The 24227-nt window shown below is 43.2% G+C and overlaps 1 protein-coding gene across 1 annotated transcript; it reads left to right on the top strand.

Annotated features, from left to right (window-relative positions):
• Nucleotides 1-51: 51 nt before the first annotated feature.
• LOC149971181 (rho GTPase-activating protein 29-like) lies at nt 52-24127 on the top strand. Its single transcript, XM_090225290.1, has 4 exons — nt 52-458; nt 1426-1849; nt 7263-7406; nt 24012-24127. Exons 2-4 carry the CDS (start codon nt 1531-1533, stop codon nt 24110-24112), a joined length of 564 nt encoding a protein of 187 aa, XP_090081416.1. The 5' UTR covers nt 52-458; nt 1426-1530; the 3' UTR covers nt 24113-24127.
• Nucleotides 24128-24227: the final 100 nt, after the last annotated feature.

Genomic DNA, 24227 nt, shown 5'->3' with positions numbered 1-24227 from the left:
GTAACGCTATATAACTCAGTAATGATCACTGAATATTCCACATAACACTTTATTTACAGGGATTTTAAAATAACAACAACACCAGGCAGTCGCGGTTCACGGTGTTCACGGTGTAAAATAAAAACAACAACATTTCAGCAGAGTTGAAGACGAGAAGCACAGTAGAATAAAAGCGACGTTAGAAGAAGCGTTTTGTCCTTCAGTCTGCCAGTGAACAAGTCGTTTTCAAAGTCACATGATTGAAGCTGGACGAGTAAACGGAGAGTTGTGACCGCAGAGCTTCACTCTCAGCGTTGCTCTACAAAAACCCTCTGATAAACACACACACGAACAAAGCTATTCTCCTCCCGAAAAAAACATACTTTTCTCTCTCTTTTTTTCCTGGGGTGGATTTTAATGAAGGATAAAAAAACATTTATTGAGAATTTTGGTTGCAATACTATTGAAGGACAAGCCAGGTGAGTTTATGTTGTTGTTTTTTGATAGCAATAAGAAAGGCTACAGGCCAGGGCACCATTCGAGTTAGCTTTAACGTTAGTCGCAATTTATGAATAGCTTTTTTTTTGGATCAGGTCATTTTGGTTTAGAGTTTTATCATTTACTTTTAATTCCACAAAATAAATTGGCGTTGAGCTGCTTCTTTTTTGAATGTAAAATGTAGTCTATGTCGGGTGTCGTTTTGTTTTACAGTCGCCTTATTAAAAACAAATGCATTCAGTTGTAAGAACAATGTAACGTGGGGTTTACGAACTGCGCTGTAATTACCGGGGGGTTGGGGAGAAACCGATTACATGTAATCTGATTACAAAGAACTACCTGTATTCTGTTGCGTTACCAGCTAAATCATTGTAATCAGATTTCTAATACTTTTTTGGAAAAAAACTAGATAATTACACGTTGGATGACTTTTCAATTCAGAAAGGATGTTTGCTGGAAGATTTTATTTATATATATATATATATATACATATATTATGACACCTTAAGTTTTCTGATTAATGACATTCAATTCGGCATTGAAAATAAGAGGCATGTTTTAAGTTTTTTTCCACCTGAGCAAATGTGACCTCGACTACTATGATGACACACCAAATGCGTTTGATGGATCCTTTTTTGTCTTCTTCTAATGTATCTTATTAAGGGGAAAGTAACTGCAAATAATCAGATTACATTTACTGAGTTTGGGGTAATACAAAGGTTAACGTTACTGATTACGATTTTTGGACAGGTAACTTGTAACTGTAACAGATTTACGTTTAGAAATGTACCTACCCAACCCTGGTAATTGGCTAGGTTTTTATCTTCATGTTATTAATACAAGCTACAAAACAAACATGTGATATGACAGAAAAGGAAAATAAAGTTAAATAACTATTTTGTAAATGTAGTAGAACAAATAAAAGGACACAGCCTCTGTTTTTTTCAGGGCCCCAAACCGGGACCGGTCTGGACCACCCACATGGGGTGTAACACCGCCCAGTGGCCTGTAGCGTATTCTAGGTAGTTTCACCGGTGGCAGTGACCCGCTGGGATGTTACGGAAGAGCAGTGACACTGGAGGAGGAAGAGGAGGAGGAGAGAGTAATACTAAACAGACCAAACAGCATCGCTCCAGCTCCACCCAGGGCCTGTCTCGCTTCTCCAACCCCAACACAGGGTCACCGTCGGCTGGGTCGACAAAGACCTGGGACATGGGCCGGAGCTCCAGGCCTCCTCTGGGGAGTGTGGGGCTGGGGTTCACCGTGGCAGGAGCGCCTGGGGCGGATCCGGACTACGTCATGCAGCTGTTGAACGACGTGCGGAGGTTTGCAGACGTGCTGCTCAGCCTTAAAGAAACCTGCCATTCTAAAGGTGAGTCAGTGCCAAAATGGCCCCCTATTCCCTACTTAGTGCACAACTTTGAACCAAATGGCAACCTATAGGTGAGACCAGAAAGGAAGTTATAGACCTCAGTACTAGTACTTAGTGTGTGGCAGGGTGGGTGATTGGTTGGTTGGTTGTCATGGTTTTTAGGCTAAATACAGTAGCATACCTCGTGCCAAGGTTTCACAGAATAAGTAATGTTTGTGTTTTCTGTCAGTCTGTATAACAAAATTTATAACAAAAAGCTTGTTCCAGCCAGGCTAGCTAACCAGTTGAGTGTCAGCTCTTGGGAGAGGGTTGACTACCTCGGTGCTGGCACAACGTTAGCTTAGCGCTCCCATCTATCACCATTGTCCTGTCCGCTGGGTCAGTGATTCCACAGAATCAGGTCCAAAACGTCACATCGCGATAAATATATACATTTTGCGCGATAATGATAAATACAACAATAAATTAGTTACTTGTCATTAGTGCAGGGCTCTAGACAAGCTAGTTCATCTAATATCCAGGGAATGATTGATTGATATTTTGATGTGCAACCTGTCAAAATATGATCCAGAATGATCAGATTTAATTTGCCAACTTCTTTATATATTGGCCTAGGCTATATTATTCACCACCTGAGGAAGTGGGAACTTCAAAACACTAGATTAACTTTAAATATAATATTTGTTGCTAGATAGATTAATCAATTACCCTACATGGCTATCAGTGTTGCATCAAACAATACTACTACTCTGGCTGGTGCCGTGAACTCAATATTGAGGAGGTGATAAATAAACAATATACTCCCAGAAAGCTGTGACTCTCCTCTATGTTGCTAGAATAACCGTAGTTGCTTTGAAAACATTTTTTCCCCCCCACAATTCAGGGCTAGGTGATATGGCCAAAATATCATATCACAATATTTTTGATGGTATTTTGTTTTTAACAATAAAAGTTATAAAAATGCTTGATGGGGCAACACATATAAAATATAAGTGATTTCAATGGGGGTTTTTCCATTCTCAATGTTTTATAATGTTTCAATCCAACTCCAAACTAAAATTATTTATACATTTCTGCACTTTTATCATAATTTCCACACTGTGTCACGCAGGGCTCCATAATATGGGCAAAAATGTAGGCCTAGTTATTTGATGAACTGTTGGAGTCATGGAAATAGAATTATTGTTTTAATTCTATAGTTGGAATATCGTGTGCAGCTCCTTCAATCCATTGTTGTTTGACATGACAATTAATTAATAATCCAGGGAGGAGTTATTGACAGGGTAGGAACCAAAGTGTTGGTCATGTTTCCAGGAGAACTTAATTAGATGTTACATTAAGTTTTCTTACTTCCGTATAGCTCGCTAGCATATTCATGCTTCGCCTATTCCTCTCTGATTTAGAAGATACCGTTGCACAAACAACGTGCTTATCTAGGTCTACACCAGCACTAGTACCAGGCTGTATTCGCTAGCTAGCTACGTTTGCAGCTAACTAACGATTGATTAGCATTAGCGGTTAACAAAATGTATTTCTAACAACACCTTGCTAAGAATAGACAAACTAGCAGACAGTAGGATACAAACTAATAGTGTAATTCTAGAAGGCTTGGGGAAAGCAGCATGTCACCAACATCTCTCTGCATCCATCTGACCATGCAGAGGGAACGGCAAGAAAGTTCTCTAGACTCACGTGGTCGAGAAACTGCTCTCTCCTTGAGTGACAGGAGTGCGGGGCTTGGTGTGAGAGGGGGCGGGGCTCTTTCTGTATCATGTTGTAAGAATTGATAGGCCTACCTCTAGCTACCATAGGCTTAGTACAGGGCTCCAGAGTGGCGCAGCGGTCTAAGGCACTGCATCTCAGTGCTAGAGGCTTCACTACAGACCCTGGTTTGATTTCAGGCTGTATCACAACTGGCTGTGATTGGGAGTCCCATAGGGTGGTGCACAATTGGCCCAGCATCGTCTGGGTCAGGGTTTGGCCGGTGTAGGCCGTCATTGTAAATAAGAATTTGTTCTTATCTGACCAGAGTACCTTCCGTATGTTTGGGGAGTCTCCCACATTCCTTTTGGTAAACGCCAAACGTGTTTGCTTATTTTTTTCTTTAAGCAATGGCTTTTTCTGACCACTCTTCTGTAAAGCCCTGCTCTGTGGAGTGTACGGCTTAAAGAGGTCCTATGGACAGATACTCCAATCTCCTCTGTGGAGCTTTGCAGCACTTTCAGGGTTATCTTTGGTCTCTTTGTTGCCTCTCTGATTAATGCCCTCCTTGCCTGGTCTGTGAGTGTTGGTTGGCGGCCCTCTCTTGGCAGGTTTGTTGTGGTGCCATATTCTTTCCATTTTTTAATAATGGATTTAATGGTGCTCGGAGCGATGTTCAAAGTTTCTAATATTTTTTAAAATAATTAAACCCTGATCTGTACTTCTCCACAACTTTGTCCCTGACCTGTTTGGAGAGCGCCTTGGTCTTCATAGTGATGCTTGCTTGGTGGTGCCCCTTGCTTACTGGTGTTGTTGACTCTGGGGCCTTTCAGAACAGGTGTATGTATACCGAGATCATGTGACACTTAGACACAGAACAGATGAAACTATTTTGGACTATTTTGTGTATGTCCGTTGAAATCCAAATAAAAATCTATTTCAATTATACGTTGTGTTGTGTCTTTTGCTATGCTGGATTAAGTAATATGACATGCTATTCTATAAAATCCTTTCTCCTTAATTAATATCACCTGATTGAGCTAATCATGTAAATGTAATTAACTAGAGAGTCGGGGCACCACAAAATAATATTTATAGAGCTGTTATCTTCCGAATAAACTCTTAAAGACCTAGTAATATTTGACATCAATAGCAGTCAATATTAATCGTCACCTTAATTCAGTCTCATCTGAAAGTTGTCAGTTCTTGGTAATCTTCACGAACCCTGGCTAATAAGTTGAATCAGCAATACAAAATTGGGTTTAATTATTTATTTATTTACTAAATACCTAACTAATCACACAGAATTACACACACATATTTAAATCATAACTTGATTACAAATTACGTCATAAAGGAAAACGTCCCTAGCGGGCGGAACAGATCTGACGGCTAGTTACACAAAAGAGAAGGGGCTGGGTTTGAGTGAAAGAGCGGGAAGACTGAGGGACAAAGGGAGAAGCTGTGCTATCGTAAATACAGTATCTTATGCATTCTAAATTACCGCTCATTTGGAAAAGGAAAATGCAATAAATATTTACTCTGAGCTGCGCTTCGGTAGGTTGGTGGTAGAAGTCCTTTGTCCTTTGAAGAATGTGGTAAATTGAATACGTTGTAGTAACGTTGTTGTGTGGTAGACGGGATACTCTGTCTGTTCTTTCCTAGCCCACGTTTTATAACCCACGTCTCTTCACAGGGGCGGGCCACTGATTGAGCAGAGCTCTAACCTAACCTTATGAAAACCCAAATCTCTCATTTGGAAGCTAAAATTACATTTAATCTTTTCACCAATAATTTCATATTCAAACATTTAAATTGAACAACAATTCCATGTGAAACCGATAACAACAATGTGCAGACTTTCCACTGTAGAGTTTATGTCATCCTATCATTGATGAGAATGTCTCAGATGACAACCGAACTGACATCACATTCATTAAGTACCACCGCATATGTTCAATTGGTCGGATTACCAGAATATAGTTAATTTCCCCCCCACCTTCTGATGTTCCCCAGAATCTCTATGTTAACCAAGGGATTTTCAATAGTCACATCAGTAGTGTAGAGAGAGGAAAAAGGTTGGGGAGAGGTATTTATGACTGTCATAAACCTAGACCCCCAGGCCAACGTCATGACAGTTGTAATGAAACAGAAGAGAAAAAGCGCTAAAGGGGGGTGAATACTTTTGCAAGGCGCTGTATCACATCGTCAGTCAGTCCTAAACAGTGGGTGAGACACTCAGACATGAACTCACCTACTGTCTGGTGCCAATATCCCTGGGACCCACAGCAGATTACTATAGAACTAGGCTCCTACTCATTTCTCTTCTTACCAAAGCCATAGGCTTGTCCCAAATGGATCCCTATTCTCTCTATATATATATCTCTATACAGATCCCAATGGAGTCTGGTCAAAACTAGTGCACTATATTGGGTGCTATTTGGGACGCAGATCAAGACCCACTGCTGATTTACTCCACACAGAGACAACGAAACATCCCCTTTCAGTTGTTTCTGCCCACTGGGTAGCTGTCAACAACCCTGTTAGAATTCAGGTGTGATCCTTAATACTGTTCATAGTGAAGGATGGAATAGCCTACCCTTTGTCTAAGTACTAGCCTATCACCTGATTGGCACAAATGAGGCCAGTCATTGAACTTAATCGTCAGTTGTTGCTCTGTACAGCGAGATTGTTTTACTTTTCTTTCATTTAAAAACAAAACAAAACCATTTATTTTACTTGTCGACTAAAGTGGAACATTTTCATCACAAACGGTCGTTGGCAGTATCTCTTGACCGCGACTGCTGTAGTTTCCTGTATTACACAACCCCAGTTTAGAGACAGAAACGTGACAGATGCCTCCATCTAATGACATTAATAGCTACGTTATTGCTGTCTCGTATGTGGGTGTCGGTAAACACTAAAACAATGCCAGGCGTTCTCTGCAGTGGTGTGACCTGAGGGTCAAAATGGAACAGGTCATAGTTCTGATTTATCTTACAGATTCTACATGGATGTTATGTAACCTAGAATCTATTGTGGTAAAATTACAAATGGACAAAATTCCAAGCTAACACCTTTTTCTAATCTAGTCAAAAATACAAAGTATAATTCACTCCAAAGCACGTATGCCACTTTTCACGTCATGTCTGGAACTTTGTAAACACGACCTTCTTACTGGGAGAAATGCACGTTGAACGACCTCTCCAACTTGGAAACTCGGGTAATGATCTCTGGACCCCGATCTTTCCCACATGCTGAACTCTGACGTCACGTACCACTGAAAATAGCAACAAACATGGCCGCGATTTCGACTGTCAATAGTGAGAATGGTTCTTGTGTTCCTTACCGAGCACATGAACGCACGGAAGTCGTTCCCCCCCCCCCTTTGGACACGTGAGCACGGCACTAGACCTAACAGGCTGATGGTGATCACACATCCTACAGGCTTGTCAGTGGGGAACAATGGCTTCTTCTATGGCCTTGAATGACGCAGCTGCCAGTGTTAGTGGTGGGATCATTATTGTTTCAGATCTCTCTCCTATGTTTTAATTGATGTCAATACTCTACTGTTTCTCTTTCTCAACTCCCCCCCCCCCCCCCCCCCAGAAAGCCAGGACGGCTATGACAACTACGTAATGAAGTTATCGACTCTTCTGTTAAAAGATTTTACTTGACACATTGACTCTTTTTTTTCCCCCTCCTCTTCCAGAGTCCCGTGATGCTCTCCCTCAGCGGGTACAGGAGAGGTTGGGAGAGCTGCTGCGAGTTCTCAAGTCTGTCATCGGTAAACACCACACCCTCAACTCTGTAGACATCCTCAGGGCCGCTGGCACCGTCATCGCTAAGGTCAAAGGTTAGTATCCTCATATTTTCATTTAATTATATATATAGATAGGACAGGACAGGAAAGGTAGGAGAGAGGTCAAGTCAAAGGTCGGATTTATATTTGTTATATTGTTATTTTTCACAGGAGGTTGGTTCTACCTTAATTTGGGAGGACAAGCTCGTGGCTATGGCTGGATATATAGTATAGTGATATAGTGGAATGGTATCAAACACAATCTTTTCAGGTGTTTGATGCCTTTCCCTTCACTCTGTTCCAGCCATTGTTATGAGCCGTCCTCCTCTGAGCAGCCTCCCCTGGTGTACATGCTGTGGTCTGCGGCTCTAACCGTCAGACCACACAGGCCACCTCATCCACACGTCCGATTAGTTCTTTTGGATGATATGACTTGGTTTTCTCCAACTCTGTACTGTTGAACGTTCAGGAAAGAAGATATTTAGGTCTACATATACATGTTTATTCCCTATGGGCCCTGGTCTAAAGTAGTGCACTACTGCCCTATAGACCCTGGTCTAAAGTAGTGCACTACTGCCCTATAGACCCTGGTCTAAAGTAGTGCACTACTGCCCTATAGACTCTGGTCTAAAGTAGTGCACTACTGCCCTATAGACCCTGGTCTAAAGTAGTGCACTACTGCCCTATAGACTCTGGTCTAAAGTAGTGCACTACTGCCCTATAGACCCTGGTCTAAAGTAGTGCACTACTGCCCTATAGACTCTGGTCTAAAGTAGTGCACTACTGCCCTATAGACTCTGGTCTAAAGTAGTGCACTACTGCCCTATAGACTCTGGTCTAAAGTAGTGCACTACTGCCCTATAGACTCTGGTCTAAAGTAGTGCACTACTGCCCTATAGACCCTGGTCTAAAGTAGTGCACTACTGCCCTATAGACTCTGGTCTAAAGTAGTGCACTACTGCCCTATAGACTCTGGTCTAAAGTAGTGCACTACTGCCCTATAGACCCTGGTCTAAAGTAGTGCACTACTGCCCTATAGACCCTGGTCTAAAGTAGTGCACTACTGCCCTATAGACCCTGGTCTAAAGTAGTGCACTACTGCCCTATAGACCCTGGTCTAAAGTAGTGCACTACTGCCCTATAGACCCTGGTCTAAAGTAGTGCACTACTGCCCCATAGACCCTGGTCTAAAGTAGTGCACTACTGCCCTATAGACTCTGGTCTAAAGTAGTGCACTACTGCCCCATAGACCCTGGTCTAAAGTAGTGCACTACTGCCCTATAGACTCTGGTCTAAAGTAGTGCACTACTGCCCTATAGACCCTGGTCTAAAGTAGTGCACTACTGCCCTATAGACCCTGGTCTAAAGTAGTGCACTACTACCCTATAGACCCTGGTCTAAAGTAGTGCACTACTGCCCTATAGACCCTGGTCTAAAGTAGTGCACTACTGCCCTATAGACCCTGGTCTAAAGTAGTGCACTACTGCCCTATAGACTCTGGTCTAAAGTAGTGCACTACTGCCCTATAGACTCTGGTCTAAAGTAGTGCACTACTGCCCTATAGACCCTGGTCTAAAGTAGTGCACTACTGCCCTATAGACCCTGGTCTAAAGTAGTGCACTACTGCCCTATAGACCCTGGTCTAAAGTAGTGCACTACTGCCCTCTAGACCCTGGTCTAAAGTAGTGCACTACTGCCATATAGACTCTGGTCTAAAGTAGTGCACTACTGCCCTATAGACTCTGGTCTAAAGTAGTGCACTACTGCCCTATAGACCCTGGTCTAAAGTAGTGCACTACTGCCCTATAGACTCTGGTCTAAAGTAGTGCACTACTGCCCTATAGACTCTGGTCTAAAGTAGTGCACTACTGCCCTATAGACCCTGGTCTAAAGTAGTGCACTACTGCCCTATAGACCCTGGTCTAAAGTAGTGCACTACTGCCCTATAGACTCTGGTCTAAAGTAGTGCACTACTGCCCTATAGACCCTGGTCTAAAGTAGTGCACTACTGCCCTATAGACCCTGGTCTAAAGTAGTGCACTACTGCCCTATAGACTCTGGTCTAAAGTAGTGCACTACTGCCCTATAGACCCTGGTCTAAAGTAGTGCACTACTGCCCTATAGACTCTGGTCTAAAGTAGTGCACTACTGCCCTATAGACTCTGGTCTAAAGTAGTGCACTACTGCCCTATAGACTCTGGTCTAAAGTAGTGCACTACTGCCCTATAGACCCTGGTCTAAAGTAGTGCATTACTGCCCTATAGACTCTGGTCTAAAGTAGTGCACTACTGCCCTATAGACTCTGGTCTAAAGTAGTGCACTACTGCCCTATAGACTCTGGTCTAAAGTAGTGCACTACTGCCCTATAGACTCTGGTCTAAAGTAGTGCACTACTGCCCTATAGACCCTGGTCTAAAGTAGTGCACTACTGCCCTATAGACCCTGGTCTAAAGTAGTGCACTACTGCCCTATAGACTCTGGTCTAAAGTAGTGCACTACTGCCCTATAGACTCTGGTCTAAAGTAGTGCACTACTGCCCTATAGACTCTGGTCTAAAGTAGTGCACTACTGCCCTATAGACCCTGGTCTAAAGTAGTGCACTACTGCCCTATAGATCCTGGTCTAAAGTAGTGCACTACTGCCCTATAGACCCTGGTCTAAAGTAGTGCACTACTGCCCCATAGACCCTGGTCTAAAGTAGTGCACTACTGCCCTATAGACCCTGGTCTAAAGTAGTGCACTACTGCCCTATAGACCCTGGTCTAAAGTAGTGCACTACTGCCCTATAGACCCTGGTCTAAAGTAGTGCACTACTGCCCTATAGACCCTGGTCTAAAGTAGTGCACTACTGCCCCATAGACCCTGGTCTAAAGTAGTGCACTACTGCCCTATAGACTCTGGTCTAAAGTAGTGCACTACTGCCCCATAGACCCTGGTCTAAAGTAGTGCACTACTGCCCCATAGACCCTGGTCTAAAGTAGTGCACTACTGCCCTATAGACTCTGGTCTAAAGTAGTGCACTACTGCCCTATAGACTCTGGTCTAAAGTAGTGCACTACTGCCCTATAGACCCTGGTCTAAAGTAGTGCACTACTGCCCTATAGACCCTGGTCTAAAGTAGTGCACTACTGCCCTATAGACCCTGGTCTAAAGTAGTGCACTACTGCCCTATAGACCCTGGTCTAAAGTAGTGCACTATTGCCCTATAGACCCTGGTCTAAAGTAGTGCACTACTGCCCTATATGCTCTGGTCTAAAGTAGTGCACTACTGCCCTATAGACTCTGGTCTAAAGTAGTGCACTACTGCCCTATAGACCCTGGTCTAAAGTAGTGCACTACTGCCCCATAGACCCTGGTCTAAAGTAGTGCACTACTGCCCTATAGACCCTGGTCTAAAGTAGTGCACCACTGCCCTATAGACTCTGGTCTAAAGTAGTGCACTACTGCCCTATAGACTCTGGTCTAAAGTAGTGCACTACTGCCCTATAGACCCTGGTCTAAAGTAGTGCACTACTGCCCCATAGACCCTGGTCTAAAGTAGTGCACTACTGCCCTATAGACCCTGGTCTAAAGTAGTGCACTACTGCCCTATAGACTCTGGTCTAAAGTAGTGCACTACTGCCCTATAGACTCTGGTCTAAAGTAGTGCACTACTGCCCTATAGACTCTGGTCTAAAGTAGTGCACTACTGCCCTATAGACCCTGGTCTAAAGTAGTGCACTATTTAGGGAATAGGGTGCCATTTGGTATGCAGATCTACAAACTTCTGGAACATTCTTGTGCTGAAGCCAAGAGAAGAATCTCTCCCTCTGCGGAATGATCACATCTTGGTTTGTAGAAAGTAGAAACTAAGAATGCCTTTCGTCAGCGTGGCACTGTGTAAACAATTATCATTTATTCTCACATCGACAACATTTCAGAAACAGTTAAAAGTCCTAGGTGCCAACTACCAACTCTTAACAGATGTGTCCCAGCGCAGTACAGAGTCAAACGGATCTTTCTTGATCAATCAACAGTATGGTTGAAGGAAACTGGGATGTAGTTTTATTTTTTATTCTGTTGAAAGCTGTTCGGGGGGCGGGGGGGGGAAAGTCAGCTCATTGCTTGCTGAGCCGGGTCCTAGTGAGGAGCAGTTTGCCAACCATTCTTTCTTTTTGAACAACTGTTTACAGACTCGAGATATAAATATATATATTTTTTTTTCCAGTTCATTTTAGTCGTTCGACCTGGCCGTAATTAATTCTACAGCAGAATTAATACTCGTTCAGGAGGTGCTCTGACTAGCAACTGTCGGCCATGCATGCACTGACAATAGTTACTGTTGCAGGCAGCATTGAGAAGATTTGAGATGTTTTGTTGTTGTCTCATTTAGATATGATTCTGCTTATAATATCTGACATTTTTGGTAGTCAACTTGTCTATAATTAGATACATGCAACTTTCTTTTTTGTCATATGTTGCCCTGGAAGACTAAATAAAGCCTGGTTCACCAGGACGTCATAACTAAGAGAATGAATGTGTAACTTTACCCATGTCAACTAAATGATTCTCGGTCATACCTGCAAAGATGTTTAGGGACCGGGGAGAAACATTTTGAAAAGATTTGAAAAGATCAAGACATCAGTCCGACCGGCTGTAAAGGAAATGGAAAGATGTTTAGGGACCGGGGAGAAACATTTTGAAAAGATTTGAAAAGATCAAGACATCAGTCCGACCGGTTGTAAAGGAAATGGAAAGATGTTTAGGGACCGGGGAGAAACATTTTGAAAAGATTTGAAAAGATCAAGACATCAGTCCGACCGGTTGTAAAGGAAATGGAAAGATGTTTAGGGACCGGGGAGAAACATTTTGAAAAGATCAAGACATCAGTCCGACCGGTTGTAAAGGAAATGGAAAGATGTTTAGGGACCGGGGAGAAACATTTTGAAAAGATCAAGACATCAGTCCGACTGGTTGTAAAGGAAATGGAAAGATGTTTAGGGACCGGGGAGAAACATTTTGAAAAGATCAAGACATCAGTCCGACTGGTTGTAAAGGAAATGGAAAGATGTTTAGGGACCGGGGAGAAACATTTTGAAAAGATCAAGACATCAGTCCGACTGGTTGTAAAGGAAATGGAAAGATGTTTAGGGACCGGGGAGAAACATTTTGAAAAGATCAAGACATCAGTCCGACTGGTTGTAAAGGAAATGGAAAGATGTTTAGGGACCGGGGAGAAACATTTTGAAAAGATCAAGACATCAGTCCGACCGGTTGTAAAGGAAATGGAAAGATGTTTAGGGACCGGGGAGAAACATTTTGAAAAGATTTGAAAAGATCAAGACATCAGTCCGACCGGTTGTAAAGGAAATGGAAAGATGTTTAGGGACCGGGGAGAAACATTTTGAAAAGATTTGAAAAGATCAAGACATCAGTCCGACTGGTTGTAAAGGAAATGGAAAGATGTTTAGGGACCGGGGAGAAACATTTTGAAAAGATCAAGACATCAGTCCGACTGGTTGTAAAGGAAATGGAAAGATGTTTAGGGACCGGGGAGAAACATTTTGAAAAGATCAAGACATCAGTCCGACCGGCTGTAAAGGAAATGGAAAGATGTTTAGGGACCGGGGAGAAACATTTTGAAAAGATCAAGACATCAGTGGGCTCCAGTTCCCATTTAACCCATCTCAACAGTGGGCTCCAGTTCCCATTTAACCCATCTCAACAGTGGGCTCCAGTTCCCATTTAACCCATCTCAACAGTGGGCTCCAGTTCCCATTTAACCCATCTCAACAGTGGGCTCCAGTTCCCATTTAACCCATCTCAACAGTGGGCTCCAGTTCCCATGTAACCCATCTAAACAGTGGGCTCCAGTTCCCATTTAACCCATCTGAACAGTGGGCTCCAGTTCCCTTTTGATGTGCCGTAGTCCTATTTGAAGACCCCGTCTTGTGACGTGATGATTGTGAGGCGCCGTACAAATCAGACCATCATAACATAGCCGGCACGACTCTCACCCACTTTTACTACTTCACCAAAACCGAGCATCAAACACAATATGGATGAGCATTTAATTATTATTATTATTTTTTTCTCTCTATTTGAATAATATCGTTTTGTGTGGGGAAAATAATCTTGTTTTCTGTGCGAATTGGCAGGGCCGGTGCTGCTATGCTGCGCAACAGGGCGGGGAAGGGCTGGTGTGTGTGTGTGTGTGTGTGTGTGTGGAGGGAGGGAGGGAGTAGGTATACTCATGCTAGTTAGACAAACTACTTGCTACCGTAGGTTCTCTACCATACATTTTCCATATTATAAATATCTGCTAGGCTACATACAGAATTTTCATTTGAGCCTTTTTGCTAAAGCATGAAAATAACCCTGCAGCAACAGGAAATGTGGATTATAATTGAGCTCGGCACAACTGATTGGCTCAAACGCATTAAGAAGGAAAGAAATTCCGCAAATGAACTTTTAACAAGGCACACCTGTTAATTGAAATGCATTCCAGGTGACTACCTCATGAAGCTGGTTGAGAGAATGCCAAGAGTGTACAAAGCTGTCATCAAGGCAAAGGGTGGCTACTTTGAAGAATCTGAAATATAAAATACATATTGATTCGTTTAACACTTTTTTTGGTTACTACATGATTCCATATGTGTTATTTCATAGTTTAGATGTCTTCACTATTATTCTACAATGTAGAAAATAAAGAAAAACACGGGTAGGTGTGTCCAAATTTTGACTGGTACTGTAACGTTGTAAACTTTCATTCATAGGCTAGGTTGTAGCAACCTCATGATGGGGATAGGGAACATTCTAGTATCATGGAGTAGCCTAAACCTATCGATGTTACATTGAACTGGGTGAATGGACTATGAATGACAGTAACCTAAACCTGTCACTGTTACATTGAACTGGGTGAATATGAATGACAGTAACCTAAACCTATCACTGTTATATTGAACTGGGTGAATATGAATGACAGTAACCTAAACCTACCACTGTTACATCAAGCTGGGTGAATATGAATGACAGTAATCTAAACCTATCACTGTTACATTGAACTGGGTGAATATGAATGACAGTAACCTAAACCTATCACTGTTACATTGAACTGGGTGAATAAGAATGACAGTAACCTAAACCTATCACTGTTACATTGAACTGGGTGAATGGACTATGAATGACAGTCATCCAATAGGCTGTAGTAGAAATAAGGTCGTGTTCATGGAAAATAAATGTGCGTCCTCCCTCGTCTTAAACGGCAGCGACCGCCACTGACTTGTAACCACGTCAACCCAGGACCTCCACATCCAGCTCACTGTCAGAAACCATCTCAGGGAAGCTCACCTTTGTGCTCGTTTGTCTTCACCAGGGTCTTGATCTGACTGCTGTTCGTTGTCGTAACCGACTTCAGTGGGCAAATGGTCACCTTTTTGATGGCCTTTTGGCACGCTAGAGAAATGTTCTCTTCACGGATGAATCCCAGTTTCTTTTTTCTTTCAACTGTACCGGGCAGATGATCTGGGATATGCTACGGACAACGAAAACAATTGCATTTTCTCGATTTAGAAATTTGAATGAACAGAGATACCGTGAAGCGATCCTGAGGCCCATTGTCGTGCCATTAAATTCCTGGAAGCTGAACATTTCCCCAAGACCTGCATACTCAGCTGTCACCCGTTGAGCATGTTTGGAATGTTCTGGATCGACGTGTACGACAGCGTGTTCCAGTTCCCACCAGTATCCAGCAACATTCCACAGCGTGCAAAGGAGATGTGTCGCGGTGCATGAGGCAAATGTTATTCACACCAGAGACTGACTGGTTTTCTGATCCACGCCCCTACTTTTGTGACCAACTGATGCATATCTGGATTCCCAGTCATGTGAAATCACAGATTAGGTCCAAATTTATTTTAATTTGACCGATTTCCTTGCCCTTTCATTGTTAAAATAAGCATCAAATTATTTAATTTTTTTTTTTTGTCTAGCAGACACCAGCTTATCTATTGATGCGTCCCGAACAGCATTTTGGCGCTTTTAAGAATGTTTCATCTCCTTCATGTTTACGATGTGAGAGGCGCTTTTTAAAATGTGCTTATAATTATAAAGTGCTTATAATTCAGAAGGAGACCAAGAAGCGTCATCACCATGGAAACCACTGATCCTGTCAGGTTCTTCAGTTCATTCACTCTAGTGGAAATATCGAATGTAGCAAGAGGGGTATTTGAAATTGAATCAACTTTATTGTTCCATCACCTTTTATAAAAACAGCCTTCAATAAAACATAACAAAAAAAAAATCATACAGTTCCTAATACTGGCCACTAGGCGGTGAGTTCTGCTTGGACACCAGCAAGGAGAGAGAGGGATGAATTAGTGGAACGTAGGAGATGGACAGTCAAAGGGTTGTTGATAAGTCTCTGGTGAAGCTTTGTAAATCCTGCGTCATTCATGTCTCCTGTTAACCAAACATCCTTTGATTGTGTGTGTCTTGCAGTTGTGACACCTGGGGGCTTTGGGTGTTTGCCAGAAGTTACGGGACACAGACACACACACACACACACACGTCCTAAGCATCACGTGACACTCAGCTCTTATCGACCAATTAAAACCAGAGAAGATCCTGACCTGGCACTATATGGGGCAGCAGGTAGTGGTTTGGCAGGTAGTAGCCTAGTGGTTAGAGTGTAGGGACGGCAGGTAGCCTAGTGGTTAGAGTGTAGGGACGGCAGCTAGCCTAGTGGTTAGAGTGTAGGGATGGCAGGTAGCCTAGTGGTTAGAGTGTAGGGACGGCAGGTAGCCTAGTGGTTAGAGTGTAGGGATGGCAGGTAGCCTAGTGGTTAGAGTGTAGGGACGGCAGGTAGCCTAGTGGTTAGAGTGTAGGGACGGCAGGTAGCCTAGTGGTTAGAGTGTAGGGATGGCAGGTAGCCTAGTGGTTAGAGTGTAGGGACGGCAGGTAGCCTAGTGGTTAGAGGCAGGTAGCCTAGTGGTTAGAGGCAGGTAGCCTAGTGATTAGAGCGTTGGACTAGTAACCAAAAGGTTCTAAGATCAAATCCCTGAGCTTACAAGGTAAAAATATGTCGTTCTGTTCCTATGCCGTCATTGAAAATAAGAATTTAACTATAGAATTTAACTACAGTTGTTTACAACCATCGCAATGTTCAGCCATAGTGAGAAGTTAGTTCATTAGAAACATTGTCTATACAGGAGCCTTTCCTCTTGTTTTATCTCTACCGTGCTAGATACACCTTTCTTCTCTCTTCTCTAAACTGTGCTTTCATAGCATCACACTGTGAAGATAGTTATGACATGAAGCTCCTCCCATACTGTGCTTTCATAGCATCACACTGTGAGGATAGTTATGACATGAAGCTCCTCCCAAACTGTGCTTTTATAGCATCACACTGTGAAGATAGTTATGACATGAAGCTCCTCCCATACTGTGCTTTTATAGCGTCACAAATTAGCACATAGGACATGTGCAGGTTGATTGGTCTGCCAGACACTGTCCCTCATCTTATACCAGTAAGCATTATAGTTTTGTTTTGACTGTGTTGTAATTTGGTTTATCCTGATTGATTGGATGTTCTGGTCCTGAGGCTTCAGTGTGTTAGTAGAACAGGTTTGTGAACTCAGCCCCAGGACCAGCTGGATGAGGGGACTATTTTCTTTGCTCAGCTCTTGGCATTGCAGGGCTTGGTAATGATATGAGAGGGGGTCGCTGTATTTTAGATGTTTCCAAAACTTAGTTCCTTTTTTTATTATTAGTGGATGTTGACCTAATTCTGCCCTGCATGCATTGTTTGTAGTTTTCCTCTGGACATGTAGGAGAATCTTACAGAACTCTGCATGCAGTGTTTCAATGGGGTGTTTGTCCCATTTGGTGAAATCTTGTTTTGCAAGTGTACCCTACACCTTGCTGCCATGAAGTGTAGTTGGTTCAATGACACATTCATTTCGTAAGGTATTTTCAATTAGAATTATATAAACTTTTTATGATGTAGAATGCCCTGCATGCTTTCTCCCTCAGTTCATTCACTGCCTCATTAAGGTGTCCAGTTGAGATTGTTTTTAAACCTAAGTAATTGTAGTGTGTGCAGTACCCTATATATTTTGTACCAATTGAGAACTTTGGTCTAATTCCCTGAGATCTGGATCTTCTCTGGAAAATCATTATTTCAGTATTTTGGGGGTTTACCGCCAGGGCCCAGGTCTGGCAGTACTGCTCTAGCAGGTCCAGGCTCTGCTGTAGGCCATGTGCTGTGGGTGACAGCAGGCACAGGACATCTGCGAAGAGTACCTCTGAATTGTGGAGACTAACACCAGGGTCTGAGGATTTTTCTAGAATTGTGGCCAATTCTTTGATGTAAATATTGACGAGTGCAGGGCTCAGATTGCAACCGTGGCAAAGGCCCCGCCCCTGATTAAATAATTATGTTATTTTCTTGCCAATTTTGATGCTGCACGTATTGCCAGTGTACATTGATTTAATTATGTCATGTTTTACCCCCTATACCACTTTCAGTAACTTTGTAGAACAGTCCTGTATGCCAATTAGAATCAAATGCTGGTGGACATGTTTATCTATCAGGGTGTGTGAGGGATACATATGATCAGTCATGCATTATTTTGATATAAATCCAATTTGTCTTTTACTCAAGACATTGTGCTTATTAAGGAAGTTTAGAACTCTTACATTTATAATACTACATAATACCTTCCCCAGCTTACTGTTCACACAAATGCCTCTGTAATTATTAGGGTCAAATTTGTCTCTGTTCTTAAAGATTGGAGTTATGAGTCCTTGATTCCAGATGTCAGGGAAATAACCTACACTCAGGATCAAATTAAACAGTTTTAATATAGCCAATATCAATTATTTTTGCACTAGTGAGTTTGAGCAGCCATCAGGTCTGCATGATTTTTTAAATTTTTTTATTTGAGGGCCTGTAGCTCCTGGTCAGTAATTGAAGTCCAATGGATTTTGATTGTCATTTTATAGCGTTTTCGAATCCATTAAATTTCTCCTGATTTTAGCATTGTTCTGTCTTTGCATCAATTTAATGTTGTAGAGCGTCATCATTTTTGTTTCTCTAATTCCGCTTGTTTAGATTTTCCTAGGTTTTTTTCCAATTTTGCCAGAAGTTGTTTGTGTTTATAGACTCTTCAATTAGTGTCAGCTGCTTGCTGTTGTACTGTGCTTTATGGGTTCTGAGTTTAGAGTTTAAAGTTTCACAGTTTAATTGTGTTCTAAAACAGTTGTCTCTGCTGTCTCTCTCTCTCTGCTCTCTCTCGCTCTCTCTGCTGTCTCTCTCTCTCTGCTCTCTCTCTGCTCTCTCTCTCTCTCTCTCGCTCTCTCTCGCTCTCTCTCGCTCTCTCTCGCTCTCTCTCGCTCTCTCTCGCTCTCTCTCTCGCTCTCTCTCTCGCTCTCTCTGCTCTCTCTCTCTCTCGCTCTCTCTGCTCTCTCTCTCTCTCGCTCTCTCTGCTCTCTCTCGCTCTCTCTGCTGTCTCTCTCTCGCTCTCTCTGCTGTCTCTCTCGATCCTATTCTAGCCATCTTTCTTCACTCGATAAAGAAATACACTTTTGCAGTTTAATGGATACCCTTTATCATACACCAATGAGCCCATAAATTGTCATCCTCTGTCAAGAAAAATACAGTCTGTCATTGTGATCACAGACAGGATGACAGAAGAACTACCAAACTAAGAGAAACTCTGCAACAGGCTCATTGTGATCACAGACAGAATGACATAAGAACTACCACACTAAGAGAAACTCTGCAACAGGCTCATTGTGATCACAGACAGGATGACAGAAGAACTACCAAACTAAGAGAAACTCTGCAACAGGCTCATTGTGATCACAGACAGGATGACAGAAGAACTACCAAACTAAGAGAAACTCTGCAACAGGCTCATTGTGATCACAGACAGAATGACAGAAGAACTACCACACTAAGAGAAACTCTGCAACAGGCTCATTGTGATCACAGAGAGTGTTGTCATGCTCTTAAGAAAGGAAAGCCACAATGCGTCCTGGCCTGGGCGTGAATGATGCAGTTCCCATATTTGGCGGGTTGTGATTGGTGGCAGCCAGCGGTGGTATCATTGTTGTAGGACTGCAGGATGTCCTGAGGAAGACACTCCGCACTCTTGCCTCTACTGGGGCCAGTACAGCACAGCAGCTGTCTAGCGTTCACAGCAGGGAGGCGCACGGCAGGGAGGCACGCTCTACACCTCCTATCACCCCCTCGGCCACCTGAGGTGCTGGCCTGGAACGTGGGCTGTGGAGATCCCGTCTTCTCCAACCCCCATCCTGAAGGGGACCAGAAATTTGACTTTTTGTTTCAGTTTTTGTGTCTTTTGGTTTTTGTCGGCTCTGCTGCATAAGGAAAAAGTGTTAAGTGTCAAGAAAGAGAAGACTCCTCTTCTGTACTGGGAGGGCAGAGGAGAGCATAGACAACAGAGCCAGGAGTGTGCTCTCCGATTGACCGGACAGACCGTTGACCGGACAGAGAGACGGAGCGGGTACGTTTTTTTGGTTTTGTTGTTGCAGTGGTTGTTTTTTAAAGCTTTTCTCTAGTGTTGTCTAAGATTTCAAGCTGCCTGAGTCGTTTCCTGTGGCGGAGAGACAGGAAGCTACTATGTGATGTCTGATTCCTCTTCTCTCTCTCTCTCTCTCTCTCTCTCTCTCTTTCTCTCTCTTTCTCTCTCTCTCTCTCTCTCTGCATGTTTTATTGGGCTTCCTCAGCCTGGCTTCTGTCTCTCTCTGATCTGAACTGTTTCCTGTGTGAGAAAGCTAATGTGTGCGCCGCCATCTTCTGGAAGAGTCGTCGAGTCTCTGTGGCCTCAATATTCCTTCAAAGCATTTGGACAGTGTATTTTCAGACTGCTCACAGGAAAGGAAATATGGCTGTAGTCTTGACCGGCTCAGTGAGTCTGTGACCTGTTAGTACATATGAATTGGAAACTTATATATTAACGTGTATGAAAATTACCTGATAATAATCTGATGCTTTGGTTAGCACCATTCTCTTCTCCTGCGCTTCAACAAGATTTCCAATAAAACAATTTGGACACAAAGAAACGTTGCAAATGGACGACCCTGACTGTTCTGGTCCATAGGGACGACCCTGACTGTTCTGGGTCCATAGGGACAACCCTGACTGTTCTGGTCCATAGGGACAACCCTGACTGTTCTGGGTCCATAGGGACAACCCTGACTGTTCTGGTCCATAGGGACAACCCTGACTGTTCCGGGTTCATAGGGACAACCCTGACTGTTCCGGGTCCATAGGGACAACCCTGACTGTTCCGGGTCCATAGGGACAACCCTGACTGTTCCGGGTCCATAGGGACAACCCTGACTGTTCCGGTCCAAAGGGACAACCCTTACTGTTCCGGTCCATAGGGACAACCCTGACTGTTCCGGTCCATAGGGACAACCCTGACTGACAATCCTGACTGTTCCGGTCCTTAGGGACAATCCTGACTGTTCCGGTCCATAGGGACAACCCTGACTGTTCCGGTCCAAAGGGACAACCCTGACTGTTCCGGTCCATAGGGACAACCCTGACTGTTCCGGTCCAAAGGGACAACCCTGACTGTTCCGGTCCAAAGGGACAACCCTGACTGTTCCGGTCCAAAGGGACAACCCTGACTGTTCCGGTCCAAAGGGACAACCCTGACTGTTCCGGTCCATAGGGACAACCCTGACTGTTCCGGTCCAAAGGGACAACCCTGACTGTTCCGGTCCAAAGGGACAACCCTGACTGTTCCGGTCCAAAGGGACAACCCTGACTGTTCCGGTCCATAGGGACACATCCACATTAGTTCCTGCCAAGGTAGCAACTACTCTTCCTGGGATTATTAGGGATCCACATTAGTTCCTGCCAAGGTAGCAACTACTCTTCCTGGGATTATTAGGGATCCACATTAGTTCCTGCCAAGGTAGCAACTACTCTTCCTGGGATTATTAGGGATCCACATTAGTTCCTGCCAAGGCAGCAGCTACTCTTCCTGGGATTATTAGGGATCCACATTAGTTCCTGCCAAGGTAGCAACTACTCTTCCTGGGATTATTAGGGATCCCCATTAGTTCCTGCCAAGGTAGCAACTACTCTTCCTGGGATTATTAGGGATCCACATTAGTTCCTGCCAAGGTAGCAACTACTCTTCCTGGGATTATTAGGGATCCACATTAGTTCCTGCCAAGGTAGCAACTACTCTTCCTGGGATTATTAGGGATCCACATTAGTTCCTGCCAAGGCAGCAGCTACTCTTCCTGGGATTATTAGGGATCCACATTAGTTCCTGCCAAGGTAGCAACTACTCTTCCTGGGATTATTAGGGATCCCCATTAGTTCCTGCCAAGGTAGCAACTACTCTTCCTGGGATTATTAGGGATCCACATTAGTTCCTGCCAAGGCAGCAGCTACTCTTCCTGGAGTTTATTATAGATCCCCATTAGTTCCTGCCAAGGTAGCAACTACTCTTCCTGGGATTATTAGGGATCCCCATTAGTTCCTGCCAAGGCAGCAGCTACTCTTCCTGGGATTATTAGGGATCCACATTAGTTCCTGCCAAGGTAGCAACTACTCTTCCTGGGATTATTAGGGATCCCCATTAGTTCCTGCCAAGGCAGCAGCTACTTTTCCTGGAGTTTATTATAGATCCCCATTAGTTCCTGCCAAGGTAGCAACTAGTCTTCCTGGGATTATTAGGGATCCCCATTAGTTCCTGCCAAGGTAGCAACTACTCTTCCTGGGATTATTAGGGATCCCCATTAGTTCCTGCCAAGGTAGCAACTACTCTTCCTGGGGTCCAAAACACATTAAGGCATTTACATTACATATAAAACAAAATATAAAACAGTACATCATATAACATTATTACACCACAACACATCTACAATACAACATGTATAATACCACCATACAACAATATTACTGTGTGTGTGTTTCTTCACAGTTCCTGTGGTTCCATAAGGTGTATTTTATTTATCTAATTTGACTGCTTTACCTGATGTGGAGTAGAGTTCCATGTAGCCATGGCTCTCTGTAGTACTGTGGAATAGAGTTCCATGTAGTCATGGCTCTATGTAGTACTGTGGAGTAGAGTTCCATGTAGCCATGGCTCTCTGTAGTACTGTGGAATAGAGTTCCATGTAGTCATGGCTCTATGTAGTACTGTGGAATAGAGTTCCATGTTGTCATGGCTCTATGTAGTACTGTGGAATAGAGTTCCATGTGGTCATGTCTCTATGTAGTACTGTGGAATAGAGTTCCATGTAGTCATGGCTCTCTGTAGTACTGTGGAATAGAGTTCCATGTAGTCATGGCTCTATGTAGTACTGTGGAATAGAGTTCCATGTAGTCATGGCTCTATGTAGTACTGTGGAATAGAGTTCCATGTAGTCATGGCTCTATGTAGTACTGTGGAATAGAGTTCCATGTAGTCATGGCTCTATGTAGTACTGTGGAATAGAGTTCCATGTAGTCATGGCTCTATGTAGTACTGTGGAGTAGAGTTCCATGTAGCCATGGCTCTATGTAGTACTGTGGAGTAGAGTTCCATGTAGTCATGGCTCTATGTAGTACTGTGGAGTAGAGTTCCATGTAGTCATGGCTCTATGTAGTACTGTGGAATAGAGTTCCATGTGGTCATGTCTCTATGTAGTACTGTGGAATAGAGTTCCATGTAGTCATGGCTCTCTGTAGTACTGTGGAATAGAGTTCCATGTAGTCATGGCTCTATGTAGTACTGTGGAATAGAGTTCCATGTAGTCATGGCTCTATGTAGTACTGTGGAATAGAGTTCCATGTAGTCATGGCTCTATGTAGTACTGTGGAATAGAGTTCCATGTAGTCATGGCTCTATGTAGTACTGTGGAATAGAGTTCCATGTAGTCATGGCTCTATGTAGTACTGTGGAATAGAGTTCCATGTAGTCATGGCTCTATGTAGTACTGTGGAATAGAGTTCCATGTAGTCATGGCTCTATGTAGTACTGTGGAATAGAGTTCCATGTAGTCATGGCTCTATGTAGTACTGTGGAATAGAGTTCCATGTAGTCTTGGCTCTGTGTAGTACTGTGGAATAGAGTTCCATGTAGTCTTGGCTCTGTGTAGTACTGTGTGTTTCCCATAGTCTGTTCTGGACTTGGGGACCGCGAAGAGACCTCTGGTGGCATGTTTTCTGGAGGTATACATGGATGTCTGAGCTGTGTGCCAGTCGTTTGAACAGACTGAATGGTGTTGTCACAGTGATTGTGGAGGGTCAACAACTTTTCTCAAGTCCATGAAAACCAAAATAATAATACAACCAAATACACATTTGCCTCACTATCTGCATCTACAGAAGCTAGGAAGTTAATAAATGTAGCTTATTTCTTAAATGCTTAATTTACTGTAGGACCCAATGAATGAATGATTTAATTAAATAATGAACGAATGAAATGACTGTTAATTGAATTCAATCAGACCAATGAATGAAGCAATAATCGTGTGTTGATCTAACATGACAGCCATCTTTGTGTGTGTGTGTGTGTGTGTCCATTATTTATCTTTATGACCAGGCTAACGCTCTGACTGTTTTTGTTGCCTGTTTGCTGGCTGGCTGAAGAATGTGACTTGGTCTCTGGTTGAAGTTCTCATGTGGTTTTAATCACTTTCCAACAGGCATTAACGTCAAGGAGGTCAACCAGGAAAACAAAACTGCTATATTTGGCGAGATATACGCGTCCATTGACACTTTGGCATTCACATTTGGCAATGTGTGAGTATTACTTTTTTTACCTTTGACCTTTTTCAACACTGTTGGCTTTTTAGTAACCTCTTGTCAAAGGGCGGGAGATTTAAGGTGTAGACAGCACTCAATACTTTCTGCTAACAGTC

This window comes from Oncorhynchus mykiss, chromosome 28 (assembly GCF_057628025.1).
Source record: "Oncorhynchus mykiss isolate SJ-2025 chromosome 28, ASM5762802v1, whole genome shotgun sequence".
In the NCBI taxonomy this organism is placed as follows: Eukaryota; Metazoa; Chordata; class Actinopteri; order Salmoniformes; family Salmonidae; genus Oncorhynchus; species Oncorhynchus mykiss.
Note: the sequence above shows the minus strand (reverse complement) of the source record. Positions and strands in the feature narration are given on the sequence as shown.

What these genes read in the sequence shown, in the direction of transcription:
- LOC149971181 (XM_090225290.1), top strand. Translation starts at nt 1,531, where the DNA reads ATGTTACGGAAGAGCAGTGACACTGGAGGAGGAAGAGGAGGAGGAGAG. An exon ending in AGAAACCTGCCATTCTAAAG is followed by an intron (nt 1,850 to 7,262) that starts GTGAGTCAGTGC and finishes CTCCTCTTCCAG; the next exon opens with AGTCCCGTGATGCTCTCCCT. An exon ending in CGTCATCGCTAAGGTCAAAG is followed by an intron (nt 7,407 to 24,011) that starts GTTAGTATCCTC and finishes ACTTTCCAACAG; the next exon opens with GCATTAACGTCAAGGAGGTC.